This window comes from Orbicella franksi, chromosome 1, assembly GCF_964199315.1.
Source record: "Orbicella franksi chromosome 1, jaOrbFran1.1, whole genome shotgun sequence".
Lineage (NCBI taxonomy): Eukaryota > Metazoa > Cnidaria > Anthozoa > Scleractinia > Merulinidae > Orbicella > Orbicella franksi.
The window spans coordinates 3,349,662-3,364,468 of record NC_138145.1 but is presented as its reverse complement, the minus strand read 5'-3'; the positions used below and the strand labels follow the sequence as shown (position 1 = coordinate 3,364,468).

Sequence of the window (14,807 nt, the reverse complement as noted above, 5' to 3'; positions counted from 1 at the left end):
GCTGTGCCAATATCAACGAACGATAACGTCACGTTATATGTGCAATTTAGAATAAGAAAAATTGTCGCGCAAAGTGAACTCGAAATTTCGTATAGTGACAAGGGCCACCATATTCGTTTACTAGGTCGAATTTGTTTACTCTTCGTTGACGTTTCATCATAACTTGCAATTAAACTCCTCCGATCTAATACAGATTAGGAAAGGCAATGGTCACAGTTATATTAGTTCAAAGCAAACTAAACATGTTAGGTATTTTGCAATTCCAAAGAAATTCGACTTGAACGGGAATCAAACTCATGGAGTTTGCGATGCCATGTAAACATCTATCTTTTACTGTGACGTAAAGCAATCGAATTTTATATATATTGGTCCTGAGTTTGCTACATAACTGCAGGACTGTTTATTAATCTCTCGACTCATCCGCGGCTCATATACATAGCATTTATTTTTTAATTCAGATATGATCGGCGACAATGATCGGCGTTTCCACCCGCCGCAAAAAGGCCAAGAATCCTGTCTTAAGCATCCATTGCGACTAAACCGCAAAGATCTCTTCCTGTGTACAAACTGCATTAGCAGACTTGAACGGGAATCAAACTCATGAAGTTTGCGATGCCATGTAAACATCTATCTTTTACTGTGACGTAAAGCAATCGAATTTTATATATATTGGTCCTGAGTTTGCTACATAACTGCAGGACTGTTTATTAATCTCTCGACTCATCCGCGGCTCATATACATAGCATTTATTTTTTAATTCAGATATCTGTTGACAGTTTTTTTTTAAACTTACAATGATCGGCGTTTCCACCCGCCGCAAAAAGGCCAAGAATCCTGTCTTAAGCATCCATTGCGACTAAACCGCAAAGATCTCTTCCTGTGTACAAACTGCATTAGCAGACTGAAGACATTGATAGTGTGGTTTTACATATTTATGTCGCAGTTAATTTCTTTAACCATTTCCAAGGGAAGTTCTCAGACAAGCTCAGTTAAAGATAAATATAGTTCAGCGTTAGAACTTGACGAATTTGGAAATTTCATCGAGAAGAGCTCCGGAGAAGAACCGCCTTGACAAGACGAACAATTTTTAATGGTTTAGATAGAGTGCGAAGACGATATTCGACGGAAAAATGGGCGCCCTTTTTAGCGTTGACATCACTGTCTTTAATAATTCTTGACAATCTTTACAAAGGAAAAAAGCATTAAATAATCATCGCTTTTTCGAATTATTATTAGAAGTAGTATTAGCTTCCCTGACAACGCATTGTATACTCAATTCGGATCGAATCCCTGGATACACTGTCCAATTAATGTGAAAAGCTCTGTAAGTTGGGCAACACCAGCCCACTCTTATTGGCTCATTTACTGACAGTATGATTAATTCTGACACCGTTTTGTGTGTTTTGAGCAGATGATAAGCGCCCTCACTCTCAAATTGCAGTTTTCTAAGTTATAAGTTTAATCATACCGGTCACGAAGAACAGTAATCCGCCCGGCAAACGCAACTGAACATCTTTCAGAGCTTCAGGTACAGTGCGTTCACTTCATAGTTGAATGTGAAGTGTTGTTTTACAATTTGGCTATGTTTACACCTCATTCTGCCTTTTGTCCTTTAGCATTTGTTCTTACCATATATTCATTTCTTGCTTGGCTGTAATATCTGATCGCTTGCTGAAAAACTAGGGAACTGCTATTTGTCAGCCGAAAAGCTTTTGCGGTGAATGGGCTCTTGAGTTCAAAAACAAAACAGTGTTTTGTTCTTGTTTGGCAAAACCTTTTGTTCAAAACTTGGTATGGGTCCAAAACAGAACGATTTTGAAAAATATATTTCATTGTATTCATCGCAGGCAATGAATTTACTTCGCGTCAGAGAATAGCGCTAACTGCAAAACAATTAACTGGAAAATAATACAAAATAGTAAGTCGCGCAAATTAGGAATTTGCTTTTTCAGGTCCGCGCTTTCGTCAAAGTTAAACTCAAATTTTCTGCCATTGTTGTTTGTACGAAACAACAAACTGCTTTCTTTTGTGCAATGGTTTTAAAAAGCAATTCACCGAAACCGGTTCATGAGCGGCCAATGTTTATGTAGCTGTCCGTGTTTCAAACTTCGGGTCGCTCGAGCAGGAAACAATCAAAATTATCCTTCTCATCTTCGACCAGTTTTTAATGAGTGTTGTTATGTTTTTTCTGAGCAAAACCATCCTGCTGTATTTTGACAACAACAGGATAGTCATTTTTTACTCACACAATTCCCACTTAATATTTATAAACATAATTAGCTGCGGGCTATGGCTGATTCTTTAAACACAGCAGAGGACGTTTTAAGCAATAAACCTTTATATAGTACAGGAAGTAAAGAACGTCCGGGGATATCATTTTTAAATGCTTAATTCGGTTGTAAAACGTTTAGGCCAGTACCTCATTTCTTGAATACTGCCGTGTATTAATCACAGTGAAAATTTCTTTCGAGTGACTGTTTAAATTGGAAACCATTTTGAGATAGAAAGTTGTCCACTTGATTGAGTATGTGCGTTTTCAATGTAAGAAGAATATTTGGCCTTTGTGCTAAAGTCTTCTAACGCTGCGCGAAATTCAGTACGTCCTTACCAAAATAAAACCGCTTGTTGATTCGAAGTCTTTTTACAGGAGAAACAGATGGATATGTTAATTCAAACTATTTTTGTCTTATTCATTATTTCGGCAAATATACTTCCTCTACAGTAATTTGCTTATAACTCGATTGCGAGACTGAAAATGATTTCAATGACAAAACATTCAAACACTATCTATATAAAACTGTCGGAGCGATCTGTGCTCATAGTTCTTTAAAAAACGTTTCAAACAGATCTAAAAAAGTATCTATATAATTTGAAACTGAACCGGCGTATCGAAGAATTGAAACAATAATGAAATTAAATTTCTCTGCTGGTAAGCTGTGAAGTTTGATCGGACGACATTAACACGAATTTTGACTGATGTGCCGAAATGATTATTAATTGTCTCATTCACTATCTAGTCAAATTACGTCGGCGTCAGTTTGAGTGACTTCCTTAGCAATCCAAAAACTTCGGAGGGGGTTTGGTCTGGAAGTGTTATTTTTGATGGACGTTATTGCCAAACGTCTGTAACAATATACGATTAAAGCTCTTATACGATCGACAATTACATTGTTTAGCAATTTGGTAACTATATTCCAGTGCCGGAAAGCACCCAACCGATCGAATGCAAATTAGCCAATATATTTAAATACAGCCTCAGGCATCCTCGCTGAATTTTTACATTTTATAGGTGACGTGCTACTTGAAGGAGACCAAAATGAGTTCACCTAACAACTCTACCATCGCAAATGGAACTGAACCACCTGATTACAGTGTGGAGCAGTATGTGGAATCAAGTGGTCTCCGTGTTTTCCGTTTGGCTCTTTTCTCGCTGATAATCGTGGCCAGCTTGCTCGGTAACTCGATGGTTTGCTATGCTGTTTGGAGCATACCGTACCACAAGCCCCTCTCCTACTATCTCGTCGCTAATATGGCCTTTGCCGAAATCCTGAGCAGCGTGTGTTTGCCAGTGATGCTAGCGAACCGGGAAAACGAGGAACTAGTCGTCAGAGCCAAATGCATTTTAAATCCTCTCCAAGTGCTGGCAATCCTTGTGGTAACGTATTCACTGGCCGCGATCGCTTTCTATCGTTACCGAGTCATGGTTGAACCGAATCCGCGAGGACCATCAACGAAGGTAAAACTTCTGACGATTCTTGGGGTGTGGCTGGTGTCATTTGCAATCTCCTTCCCGCTGTTCATAGGACTAAGATATCAAGATGGCGAATGCAAAGAACATGCCGTAGCCAGCAATGACACGTATGTGCTTACGAAATTCATCCTGAATTACGCTCTGCCATATGTGATCATGTTGGCGTCTTACGGTGCAGTGGCTTGGAACTTAAGAAAGAGAATTGCAGAGAAAACAATAGAGGCGCGAAACTCGATGGTCCCTTCTTCGTGTGTTGTGAAAGCTGAAGATCAAATTGAACTCCAAGCCGCACCGGTAAATGAAGGGAGGCGCTCTAGAGAGACTGAACAACGAACGTCTATGATGAACGAGAGTAACCGCAGGGGAAGTAGGCCAGAGAGCACTGACCTGGAAAGAGATCTACTTAAGATGATTTTTGTGATTATTATCATCTTTGTAGTTTGTTATTTTCCGTATCAAGCCTATTTTTTGTGGGTTAGGATTTATAACATAGAAACGTATCAATTTCGGTATCAAGACCTTATATATAAGTATATCTTTATTTTGACTTGCCTTCCTAGTGCCCTGCATCCTTTATGTTACGGTACAATGAGCACGTTTTACGCCAAGGCATTCTCAAAACTTATTCTCTGTAGAAAATAAATATTCAGATGTGCGTTGCTTGCTAAATTGAAAAAAGTTATACTAAATTGGGTAGATGCTACCTTTGCTCGGTTCTAGAACAAACGATCGAACGAATGAATGAAATTAATAAGCTTGTAGCTTTAAATGAAACATAGCTATACAAATAAAGAAACTTCCATATTACGGGGTACAAGGAACATTAACACAGTTTTAAGTGAGAAAACTTCTATTTAGAGCTGACAAGATACAGTAGATGTAGATGAAGAAAAAAGGAAAAAATTGTATGCAAGGACCTGTGGGATAAAGAGAACTCAAGCCTGGTATTAAATGTAAGTTTAGAACATATATAGATTTTTCGGTTACTGTTAAAATCGCTTTTAATTCTGCGGTTCGTACTGATAAAAGGTATAAAAGCTATAATAGCTGCTAGAATTAAGTTCGTTAAGTGATAAGCTTAAGTGATGTATACATTGTAGGAAGATGATAACCCAGTAAATTTGTGCAACAAAATAAAGAAGATTGATCTAGAAGGAAAAAGAAACGCGTGGGTTTCAACGCGGGTAGGCATTGAAATTGTCTTAGAGTCGATTGTTTTAATTTGTAAATGCAGTGTTTGTCTCCCAACTGTCTAAGAAATAGACAAACAAGCTGGTTGAGTGTGAGAAAAACTTAATGCGAAAAAAGCAAATAATTTCGGTTTTTTAATTAGAAAGCAACACTGATGACACTAATGTCGATTAGAAAAAACGTTAGTGTAGATAGGAAAAACATTCAAGGTAAACTAGTAACCAAACGAATCCATTTTGGACAGTTCGTGTCGAGTTCGTGATGGCAGTCAGTAATTTGTCCAACTGGACGAGGACCAGTGTAGCCACGAGAGTTAAATTTTTCCGTTTTTTGGTCGCCTTTTCTATTTTGCTTTGTCTTGCTGTTAAAGGTAAATTTTTAGCGTGCCTTTTTTGTGCAGTTTTAAATGCAAATTAGTTTTTTCACGTCGTGTTATGTAATCGTCTATTGTTTATTACGTAACCTCGTTAAGTTTATTCTTTTAGTTCAAAATTCCGTTTAAAAGCGTTGTAGTTTTTTAGTTGTATTCAGTCGTTGTCAGTTCCGGAGTGCCGTACAGATCTTGTAAGTAATCTCGTTTTTCCTTTCTATTTTTTGTTGTTTTTCGTATTGTTGTATTTTCAGTTTATTTAAGTTTAAGTTCGTATTTATTAATTTCTGTATTTGTTATTTTGGTTTTAAGTGAATCGTTAGAATTAAAGACGAATTCGAGACGTACAGGAGTGTTATGTATATGCATTCAAAGATCTAGGGGATGCCATGTTGTCCGGAATTGAAAGTCTAAGAAGACGGCGAGTCCATTCAGAGGATGCCCTCGACAGTATGCGCCTGAAGAATTCGCGTTCAGGGTATTTGTCTAGAGTTACGACGAATGTCAAGCTCGTTACTTTAAGGAACATTTTCATCGGAAAATGGAGACGGTTGCGAGAATCCAAAGATGGATTGAAAACGCTAGAGAAATCACCGCACCTACCGCCGCCGAAGCGCTTCAAGAAAATGAAGATTCTGTAAGTACCGCAAGTTCTCTGCTATCTTCACATTTGTCTGTCAGACAGCTAAAGGCCAAGCAGGCGTTAGCGCAGTTAAAATTGTACCAGCTGAAGAAAAAGCAAGCATTATTACGTCAGGAAGAAGAAACGAAACTAGAGTTGGAGATTGTGGATGCGCAGTATGAAATTCAAAGGACTGATCTTCAACTAAAGTTGCTTCAGGATGAGGAGCCAGGCGCTTTAGCTAATTTACGGGACGTTTTTGAAGATGTGAAGCCGTTTAGTGAACGAGTTAATGTTAGAGCAGCAAATGTCCCTGAGCAGGAACATTCTGATCCTCGAGTCGAACGGAAAATTGGTGCTCGAAACGCTCAGTTGCGGCTGAATCCTAATGCACAGGAGTTTCCGAGTTGGTCAGTAGGTCCCACTGTACCCGTTGCGCATCCAGGAGCAACTAATCCTACCTTGCCTGGAGGAATTGTGGATAAGATGGCATTAACCATAAAGCAGGGATTTGCATTGCCGAAAAAGGAATTGACTGTGTTCGATGGTGATCCTCTCGAGTACTGGAGCTTTATCAAATCGTTTGAAAACAGCATCGTGAGCAATGAAGCCAGCGAAAGTGAAAAACTCATGTATCTCCTTCAGTATACATCTGGAGTGGCAAAGGACACGATCAAGTGTTGTTTAGTCATGGATTCATCCCTGGGATACCGAAAGGCGAGAGACCTGCTGGAAGAACGATTTGGACACCCCTTCATAATTGCCTCGAAATACGTAACCAAGTTAACAGAAGGACCACCACTTAAACCATGGGATCGCGCAGGACTACTTGCATTTGCGGACAGATTGAAAGACTGTGAACACACTTTGGAATCCATTGGATATCTGGAGCAGATTAACAGCGCCGACAACTTAAGAAGAATTGTCCAGAGACTGCCGTTCCATCTCCGTACTAAGTTTGTGGAACTAGCGGACCAAATTCAGCAAGCTGGTCAGAGAACGAATATCAGCCATATCGCCGAGTTTGTCAAAGTCAAGGCGAGAGCTGCCAATAACCCAGTGTTTGGTTGCGTGGTAGACGTTGCGCGTGACAGATCAGAGAATCAGAGGCGAAAACCAAAGGGTGGTGCATCATCTGAAGAACGTTTAAGCACATTCAATACACGAGAGACTAAGCCTGGTGTCGGGCAGAGTTTGTCTTCCAATAAATTCACTCCAACCCTGAGGTGCCCATCGTGCAACGGAAATCATTCCTTGGCGAAATGCGGTAGTTTCAAAGACAAGAACTTCGACGAACGTCTACAAGTGATGAGGAAAGCTCAGCTATGCTTTAATTGCTTCAAGTATGGTCACATCAGTGTAGGATGCCTAGCGAAAAGTGCATGTGAAATCCAAGGATGCAGGAGAAGACATCATACTTTGCTTCACCCACCGTCTCCACAACAGACAGTCGAAGGTCGAGACAGAGTGGCCGATCAAGGAATTCAGGTTAACAGCAGTACTCCATTACAAAGTGGACAGGCCAACAGTACCTCAGCTGGAGGAGGAAAGGTGTGCCTGAGAATAGTTCCTGTAAAAGTACGATGTCACGGTGACGCAAGCAAGATCGTGGAAACCTACGCCCTTCTAGACAGTGGCTCAGACATCTCCTTGTGTGACAAGAGCTTGGCCGCGGAGCTCGGTGTGCAGGGACGCCAAAAAACGTTTTACTTGACGACCCAAGAGAGAGAAGACAGCCCAAGAATTGGCTATGAATTCAGCCTAACTGTGGAGCCACTGGATGGAACTGACAAAGTAGACGTTACAAGACTATGGACAGTTGATAAACTGAATGCTTCTAGCCGCAGTATTCCATCAGTGCAAGATGCAAGACAGTGGGCTCACCTGCGGGACATCAAGCTACCAAGTATTAGTGAGAAAGAAGTCCGAATGATCATAGGCACCAACGTTCCTGATGCATTCTGGGTGTTAGAAGAAAGACGCGGTAACAGAGGAGAGCCATACGCCATACATACACCTCTTGGCTGGACACTCGTGGGCCCAATGGAAAGGAGCGTCGGCGAAGATTGTCATCTGAATGTTAACCTCGTTCGTTCAGCGGAGGCCTTGAGAGAAGATGATGATTGTCTCATGCACCAGCTTGAAAGGTTCTGGGCAGCGGAGAACTCTGGAGTGATCCCTGAATCCAAGGTTAGCATGTCAGTGGAGGACAAGGAAGCCCTTGCAACCATGGAACAATCTGTGAAACTTGAAGATGGTCATTATCAAATTGCGCTTCCTTGGAGACAGTACCCGCCATTCCTGCCTTACAACCGTTTCATGGCTGAACGCAGACTGCAAACACTCAAGAACAGGCTCCTACAAGATAGCGAGCTCCTTGAAAATTACAAGGCCACCATGGAACAATATCTTTCCAAGGGTCATGCAAGAAGAGTGCCACTTAACGAAATCAACGTACAAGACAGGCCGCTGTGGTACCTTCCCCATCACCCGGTGCTAAACAAACCTGGAAAGACACGAGTGGTTTTTGATTGTGCCGCAAAACACAAGGGAACGTCTCTGAATGATCAGCTCCTTACCGGTCCAGATTTGACCAATTCTATCGTTGGTGTGCTGATGAGATTTCGTGAAGAACAGGTTGCATTGTCTGCTGATATCGAGTGTATGTTCCATCAGATCCGAGTAGCACCAGATGACCGTGATGCATTCAGATTCCTCTGGTGGCCGGATGGAGACTTGACCCAACAACCAATTGACCATCGTATGGAGGTCCATTTGTTTGGCGCGACATCGTCTCCGAGTTGTTCCAGCTTTGCGCTAAGAAGGACAGCAGAAGACAACAAAGATGAATTTTCAGAGGATGTAGTCAGGACTGTCAAGAGGAACTTTTATGTCGATGACTGTCTTAAATCGGTTAAATCAGTTGAAAATGCTGTCGAAGTTGTGGACCAGCTCCGAGAAATCCTCTCCAAAGGCGGGTTTCGGCTCACCAAGTGGTCATGCAACAGATCCGAAGTTCTGGATACAATCCCGCAAGTCGAAAAGGCTCCATCAGTGGTGGACCTGGACCTAGACAAGGATAAGCTACCAATGCAACGTACGTTGGGACTCCACTGGGATATGGAGAGTGACAAGTTCATGTTCAAGGTTGCTCTTAAAGACAGACCAAACACCCGCCGTGGTATACTATCCTTGACCAGTTCTGTTTATGATCCACTTGGGTTCGTTGCGCCAGTCGTCCTCCCAGCTAAGAAATTGTTACAAGATCTCTGCAGAGAGAAACGCAGATGGGACGATCAAATCAGCGACGGCGATGGTGAAAGGTGGGAGAAATGGAAGAGTCAGTTGGCCAATCTTTCCATGATAACAGTAAAGAGATGCGTTAGACCTGCCTGTTTTGGAGACTTGAAAACTGCCGAGTTGCACAACTTCGCAGACGCTTCACAAGTTGCATATGGAGCAGTTTCGTATCTCAGATTGGTGGATGTCGAAGAAAGGATCCATTGCGCATTTCTAATTGGAAAGTCTCGTCTTGCTTCTCTGAGACCAATGACTGTGCCAAGATTGGAACTGTCAGCTGCAGTGTTAGCCGTTCAGTTAGACCAGACCGTAAGAGAAGAGCCGGACATTCCGATTAGCCAATCGACATTTTGGTCAGACTCCACCTGTGTGTTGCAGTACATCAGAAATCAGTCAAAGCGTTTCCATACATTTGTTGCAAACCGGCTGTCAGTTATACATGAGAATTCAGCACCCCATCAGTGGAGGCATGTCAGTTCTGAACACAACCCAGCGGATGAAGTTTCCAGAGGTCTTACAGTGGACGAAATGAGTGCAAGTAGCAAGTGGCTGAGCGGTCCCGAGTTTTTGAAGAGGAGGGAAGAGTTTTGGCCTTGTGATCCTACAATTCGCCAACCAGAACTATCAGATGACGATCCAGAGATCAAACGTGAAACTCAGCTCTACAACCAGTCGTCGACTCGTCATCAAGGCGAAGAAGTTTTTTCCAAGTTGATAGAGCGCTACTCATCTTGGGACAGATTAAGAGGAGCTGTGGCCTGGCTATTGAGATTCAAAACGTGGTTCATTGAAAGATACCGTGGTGGTTCCACTAACTTCAGATCTCAGTGCTGTTTAGAAAGGGGACCTGTCCTGTCCGTGGAAGAAGTTCAGTTTGCAGAAAGGGAAGTTATCAAGCTTGTACAAAGGCTGTCATTTCCAGACGTCATTAGAACCACGCAAGGAATCAGTTCATCGAAGCCTTCGCGCCAAGTAACTTCCGAGTTAAAGAACCAAAAGATGCCAGCCTACATGCGCAAACTGCATCCATTATTGGACGACGTCGGAATCCTAAGAGTTGGAGGGCGACTGGAAAATGCCTTAATCACGTATGAGGCTAAACATCCAATTATTCTTCCCTATCGTCACCACGCTACGGATTTGATCATCTCTCAACATCACCAGAAAACCGGCCATCTTGGGCAAGAGTACGTACTGTCCAGTTTGCATCAATTCTATTGGATAATCAAGGGACGTTCAGCTGTGCGGAGAGTGATCAGTAGCTGTTTCCAGTGTAAAAAACTTGGTGCAGTACGTGGAGAGCAGTTGATGGCCGACCTACCGAAGGAAAGACTGACATCAGGAGATCCGCCATTCACCTACGTAGGCGTGGACTACTTTGGACTCTTTTATGTACGTCAAGGTCGCTCGAATGTGAAACGCTATGGATGCCTATTTACTTGCTTGGTTATCAGGGCCGTTCATATAGAAGTCGTAAACTCACTTGATACTGATTCCTTCTTTAATGCATTGCGAAGATTCATCAATTTACGAGGATGTCCAACTACCGTTTGTAGTGACAACGGGACAAACTTCCAAGCTGGAGAGAGGGAGTTACGCGAGTTGTTGAGCAACTGGAATCAAGAATCAATCCACAAGTTTCTTCATCAGAGGAATATTACATGGAAATTTGTTGTTGTTAAGAGCCAACCCAAATTTGCCACCTGGAGTCTTCAGCAGAGAACAAATGTACAGCAAGCGACGTTGGCGTCAAGTCCAGTACATGGCCGATATATTCTGGAGGCGCTGGTTGAAGGAGTACTTGCCGACCCTTCAAGAGAGAGCGAAGTGGACCAGACCTCGCCGTTGCTTAGCGACCGGAGATCTAGTTGTGATTGCAGACGACAACGTCCATCGAGGAAAATGGCCATTAGGCAGAGTAACTGAGGTTTTCATGGGAAAAGATGGAAATGTCCGATCAGCCAAGGTGAAAACTGCCACCACAATTCTTACAAGGCCAATAACCAAACTGTGCTTCTTAGAAGGAGAGAAGAAAGCTTAAATTGAAGAAACTGAATTCACCAGAAAATCCAGTGTGAAGAATGATCAAGAGGACTTACTCTCGTGTCTGAGTATAGTTACACTATAGTAATGAACTGTAGACTTTACTAGTCCATTAGGGGGGCTATGTAGCCACGAGAGTTAAATTTTTCCGTTTTTTGGTCGCCTTTTCTATTTTGCTTTGTCTTGCTGTTAAAGGTAAATTTTTAGCGTGCCTTTTTTGTGCAGTTTTAAATGCAAATTAGTTTTTTCACGTCGTGTTATGTAATCGTCTATTGTTTATTACGTAACCTCGTTAAGTTTATTCTTTTAGTTCAAAATTCCGTTTAAAAGCGTTGTAGTTTTTTAGTTGTATTCAGTCGTTGTCAGTTCCGGAGTGCCGTACAGATCTTGTAAGTAATCTCGTTTTTCCTTTCTATTTTTTGTTGTTTTTCGTATTGTTGTATTTTCAGTTTATTTAAGTTTAAGTTCGTATTTATTAATTTCTGTATTTGTTATTTTGGTTTTAAGTGAATCGTTAGAATTAAAGACGAATTCGAGACGTACAGGAGTGTTATGTACAACCAGTTTTTATGTAGAGTGCAGCGATTAAATTGCGCGATGACAACTTTGTTAATTTTTAAAACCAAAACTTAAGTGCACTCCACCTGAAGAGATCCCACTCTGTGTCTCTTAGAAACAGAGACAGAGAAAATATGTTATCATCTGTGATACAAGTGCTGAAAACGTCTTGCCGATATATTTTGGTTTTATTCAAAGACATCCCAACGTTTAGTCAATTCGTCTGTTTGACCCGCGGCATGGAAATGTTTAAATAATGCTCTTTTTATCAAATGCATCGAGACATTATACACTTAATTGTTATGAGCAATATTTCGCGATTAACCAAGCTTCTCAATGAAACATGAGAAGTCATTCTCAAGTCCATCAGTTCAATTTCCTTCGCTTTTAGCCATGATATTTTGCCAGCAGGTAAAAGACAGCTGCAAGCCATGCCAATTAGAAATTTAAAATTCTCATAACTGAACTGACCAAGCTTTGTTTGAAGTGTAAGTTTTTATTTTTTACAAGACGTAAAACAAAGTGTAGAGTATTTCAAAGAGTAGTAATCTGTCGTGAATATACGGATCAACCTTTTTCCAAGGAAATTTTTTTAACTCTCTCTAATATTCTGTCATAGTCGGTCTTGGAAGTTAAAACTACACAACGAAAAAAAAACAACAAAAAAAAAACACTCAGGTCAGTTTCGTTTTAACTGAAATTTGATGCCTGTGCAGCCTTTGCGGCACTTTTGAAATAGAATATTTGGTAGATTCAATAATTCTCATCTAATGGCAAACTACTTTTCTGCGAAGTTTGTGAACCGGTGGGTGATCCGGTCAATACTGATGTGCTTCATAAATTAATGGACGGTTTGCTTTTTTTGATGAACTTACAGAGAAGATGAGAGTGTTATACTCCCATGTTCGCCTTCTTGCTATGGTAATTCATCACAAGCTATCTTTAGAGATGGTGCCCAGTTCTCCGCTGGAAAACGATGCCATGCGCGTTGCGTGGATGTTTTTTTAGAGGCTGAAAATGTATGTAAAGCGGCTTGTGCTTAGCACGTGAGCAAATTTTCTGACACAGAACTGGCTGTAGATCTATCCGGGGGGATTACTTGACACTGAGCATCAGTCACCCAGGGAGCAGAGAGGGTGAAGGGGGATGTTGAAGTGATCAGCCATAATAGTGACAAAAAGGCGCTAAGTCCTTTTCTGCTTTTGAAATTTGCGAGCTGAGGACCTTAGTTTATTTTGTGGTGGCGTTTTCCCGGTGAAAGACTCTTTTGTTGAGTGGGGACGGCAAGCGTAATCGACCAGTGTATGTCAATAATTGTATTAGTTTCAGTTTACATACGTAAACTACATGCGCATGACAAAGACGAAATGTAAAGCTAAATCTAAAGGATGCCAAGGGTGCAATGGCTAGGGAAAAGGTTGTTAAAATCCCTAGTTTGTCACAGTATTCTAAACTTGTAAATAAAAAGAAATCAGTGGAAAATGACAAGGATTTGTGACTTCGGGAAAGGCTGGTTGCTGTAATCAAGTATTCTATGCTTCTGCACATAGCAATGAGAAGTGTGGAATAAGAACAAATCGTTGAAACCCGGGAATTCGTGGCCCGGGTTGGGCATCTTTGAATCCAAATTGAAATTGAACTCGTCCTGAAAATGGCCTTTCGGGCCAAGTGAGTTAAATTGACAGCAATCTTAACATGGATGGTTTAAGGTTTATTACTTGATACTTAAAGCATAGCTTAAAACTAATAACATTTTAAATAACAAGAATGCAAATTTCATAATTGTAACAAAGAATTTTCGTTTAGTTCCCTTGTCCTAAAAAAGCGTATGCGTTTAATTATTTACAGTTTTTTAATAGATGCTTTTTAAAGTTATTGCTATTAATTGACACAACTTTTTCTTGAACAAAACTCCATCATTCCATTGAAACGTTTTTTTAAAAACTAGCATACTCCCAGGTAGAGTTAAGACGTTACCTCAACTAAGCTTTGTACATATTTAAATGCCAACGAATGCTCTGTACACAATTAAATACCAATAACTGAAACTAATCTATTGTCATTCCTTATGAAGACCATTTTTTGATGAAAACACATATTTACAAATTGTTTCAATTAACAAAACATATCATATAGATTAATACCTGAATCATATCGAAGTTTAGCTCTGTTCTAAGTTCCTTTTTTCGTTGTTTGTTTTTTAAAAACTCCTTTTTTCGTTCTCTTTCATTTCTAAACTTTCTTTCAGTCTGTAGTCACAAAGACTGTGCCTAAATTGTGCCAAATCGTGCTTAATCGTGGCAAAGTTGTGTGTTAAAGAGCTCTTAAAGGATTCTTTAAACTAACCTGTGTGAGGCCTATACTACAATCTTTGTTATGCGATATAATAAATATATAAACAATAGCCTCCATTTGGCGCAAAAATATGCTAAGATATTTGTCCGCGGACATGATCTGTTCCGAGAAGGGAACAGTTTTCCGAGAGCGTAGCTCCAGGAAAACTGTGAGCTTCGAGGAACAGATAATGTCCAAGGACAAATATCCTAGCATGTTTTCGCGCCAAATGGCGGCTATTGTGTTTATTATCCGTCAAATCTTTTTCGCAACACGCGCAGTTTTGAAAATTTGGGAATATTCTCGGATATTCCTCAGTTTTAGCTGGGGAATATTCGGTCACGTGACGTGTTTAGACCAATCGCGCGCGAGGGAAATATTTGATAGATTGTAATAAACCGTATTCTATTCAATCTCTAAATTCTCAACATGAACACAGTTTGCGATTCGCATTATTCGCTTTTCACCGCGTATATACTGTTAGTAGGCATATGTTGCTGATGCCTACTTTTTTAGATACATCCTCTCCTTGAAAAACGTTGTTCAAAGGGCTGCCTTTAGCCCGCAAATTAGGTTGCACTAAGCCCAAATTGGCATAAAGAAACCTTTGTGGTACTTGTCCCAAAAACTTGCCTAAT

General features: G+C 40.8%; 2 protein-coding genes across 2 annotated transcripts; both read left to right on the top strand.

Annotated features, from left to right (window-relative positions):
- Positions 1 to 1,200: 1,200 nt before the first annotated feature.
- On the top strand, positions 1,201 to 4,935 carry LOC145482667 (orexin/Hypocretin receptor type 1-like). The gene is made up of 2 exons (XM_081461288.1): positions 1,201 to 1,528; positions 3,290 to 4,935. Exon 2 carries the CDS (start codon positions 3,317 to 3,319, stop codon positions 4,391 to 4,393), a length of 1,077 nt encoding a protein of 358 aa, XP_081317414.1. The 5' UTR covers positions 1,201 to 1,528; positions 3,290 to 3,316; the 3' UTR covers positions 4,394 to 4,935.
- A 779-nt stretch (positions 4,936 to 5,714) lies between these two features.
- Positions 5,715 to 11,160, top strand: LOC145464856 (uncharacterized). The gene has a single exon (XM_081448662.1). The coding sequence runs from the start codon at positions 5,854 to 5,856 to the stop codon at positions 11,158 to 11,160; it is 5,307 nt and encodes a 1,768-aa protein (XP_081304788.1). The 5' UTR covers positions 5,715 to 5,853.
- The last annotated feature ends 3,647 nt before the right edge of the window (positions 11,161 to 14,807 follow it).

Coding starts and splice junctions, on each gene's coding strand:
- LOC145482667 (XM_081461288.1), top strand. CDS start 3,317: ATGAGTTCACCTAACAACTCTACCATCGCAAATGGAACTGAACCACCT.
- LOC145464856 (XM_081448662.1), top strand. CDS start 5,854: ATGGAGACGGTTGCGAGAATCCAAAGATGGATTGAAAACGCTAGAGAA.